At 35.6% G+C, this 2,507-nt stretch overlaps 1 protein-coding gene across 1 annotated transcript in view; it reads right to left on the bottom strand.

Annotated features, from left to right (window-relative positions):
* The window catches only part of trim105 (tripartite motif containing 105), a 10,595-nt gene that overhangs the window by 5,518 nt on the left and 2,570 nt on the right, over window positions 1-2,507 (bottom strand). The window contains exon 3 of the mRNA XM_014006087.1: window positions 539-634. Coding sequence (XP_013861541.1) covers window positions 539-634 — 96 coding nt within the window. The remainder of the gene's footprint in view (window positions 1-538; window positions 635-2,507) is intronic.

Raw genomic sequence — 2,507 nt, forward strand, 5'->3', positions numbered from 1 at the left:
TGTGTGTGTGTGTGTGTGTGTGTGTGTGTGTGTGTGTGTGTGTGCCATTGCAGTTGGTTATATTTGTGCCATGTTAAGAGTGAAAGTGTGTGTTACTTGATCAAAAAGTTAAGATGTTAAAGTTTATGCAGACAATATTGTGTTTGAAAAAAGCCAACGATTCAAAGATGTTATTTATCAAACAGTGTTTGTTTGTTTTTCTCATTAGAAACGGTTTTCCCATCTTTTGAGCCCAACATACACAGACTACCTCTCATCTGCCTATTGTACTTCAGATGAGATGTTGTTTGTCACCTCTGCAGGTGCAGTTTCACACATTGTTTTAAAAGAAAAAAGGTTTTTGTAGGCATAACACTTTATTATTATTATTATTATTCACAGCTGACAACCTAAATCTATATGCCCTTCAGAGAATAATCATTTCTAAAAATCAAACTGTCAACACATCTATAAACACCACTAATCACAAAGGAGGACATGTTTATTTTATTTCCATCTGTAAGTGCTGCTGTGTGTTTGGACTCCCAGACAGGTGTACCTTTATGATGTTCATCTTGTCTTTGTCTTTGTGAATGCTGCTGCCGATGTCCTCCTTCCTCAAGTGCTGCCTCTCCAAACTCTCTCCCAGCTGTTTCTGTGAAGCAACATGCAAATAAAAATCAGCACAGGAATAATAAAAAACATAACAGAGAGGCTGTGCAGTGGATCAGGGACAACATTATTTATGAAAACTGAGAAAAACAGACTGGTTTGAACAACAAGACGATAATAACAGCTACCTTCAAATATCAGATTATTGTTGTTTTTAAAATACATTTGGATTTCAGACCATTTTAACTTCTAAAAACAAAAAAGTATGTTGTAATTTATAGCATATTAGGGCTGGGCGATATGGCAAAGAAAAATGATCACCATTAATTTTTTCATGTCATCCAATCTCAATTAATATCGCAATTTTTTTGTTAATCTAAAAAGTGACTGAAAAATAATTTAACAAATAAATAGCTACAGAAAAAAAGGCCATTATTTCGCTTTCGCTAATACAACAAATAGCTGTAGTTCAGTAGAACATTAAATTATTTTTGCAAGGTGTTTTAAACAGTATTTACCAAGAAAAAAAACGTGTAAATCATGGAATCTCACATTAATAAAGTTATCCTTTTGTAAAATTAAAGTTTTAGAATTAAATTTCACATTAAATATGTCATAAAGAAACACAAACCCTACAAAACAGCAACAATGTGTGCACACTTGCCAATTAAATAATTGCAATAATCGCGATTAAATAATCACCCAGCCCCATAGCATGGATTTTAGGGGTGTAAGAATATATCAATACACTGAAATATCACGATATTTCATTTCCCGATACTGTATCGATATTCTAAAGCCCTGTATCGATTTTTAATTAAGGTTTAAAATGTCAACCTTCTTGCCAACAGTTCATTTTTATATTGTAGTTCAGCCTCTGACCACTAGTTGGCAGCAGTGAACCAGCCATTTGGCTACTCTACCTCTTGAGCGCCAGAGAGTAAGGGTAGCATTAGCATTGTGAGTAAACATTAGCTTTTCTTTTTTTTCAGTAAGAGGTTTTTATTTAATAGAATTTTTGGACAAAAAAAATCGCACTATATCGCCTTGCTTACAGTATTGCAATATATCGGGATATTTCGTATCATGAACCCTCTGTTATGATATGTATTGTATCGCCAAATTCTTGCCAATACACAGCCCTAATAGATATATTTTATGCCTTTTTAGAATGTGGTTTGGGCAAATTATTGCAAAATGCTTAAGGGGGGGGGGGGTGTCTGGAAATAAATATTTTTTGTAATCTCTACATTCATTATTGGTAAGTATTGTTGTGATTTGGTGGCTCCAGGGGGAAATTCCTGAATAACCACACTTCCGAAAACAGTTCTGTTATTTTTTGGAAGACTTCTGCTTTTCACTTTTTAGCTTTAAAAGAGTATTATGAACAACAAATTTAACTAAATAATCAATGTGGCAATCTGTTAGCACAAGTTGCATGAGTTCCAGTAAATCAAAGCCTTTGGAGGACTGGTTTTACTCAACATCCGATCAAACTGACGTGATTCTGACAGTCTTTTTTGCATGAACAATTCATACTCAAGGAGAAGCTGTGAGGGAGGAGTCCTGGTACCCAAAAGTCACATGCAAACAGCAAACAGATAGCAAAGTGGATGTATACTTTGCTGATGATGGAGGACTTGGAAGAGGAAAATCTTGTGTTGGCGCTGGATAACGAGGAGAAGAATTATTTTGTAAATTTGTCACAAAAACACTTCCACCACTTTTGGACAAACAGTGCAGGAACGTTTCCCTACACTGCCCAGCCGGGGCACACTCTCTCTCCCAGTCAGTACAACCACAGAGAGCTGCCCTGCCCAGCTGCAGAGGTTTTTAAAATATCCGTAAGACTTGGAAAAAATCTGTGAGATTGCGCTATACGTCCGTATACCTGCAAAATGATGTCAAATCTTTAT

Source organism: Austrofundulus limnaeus, unplaced genomic scaffold, assembly GCF_001266775.1.
Source record: "Austrofundulus limnaeus strain Quisiro unplaced genomic scaffold, Austrofundulus_limnaeus-1.0 Scaffold34, whole genome shotgun sequence".
Taxonomy (NCBI): Eukaryota; Metazoa; Chordata; class Actinopteri; order Cyprinodontiformes; family Rivulidae; genus Austrofundulus; species Austrofundulus limnaeus.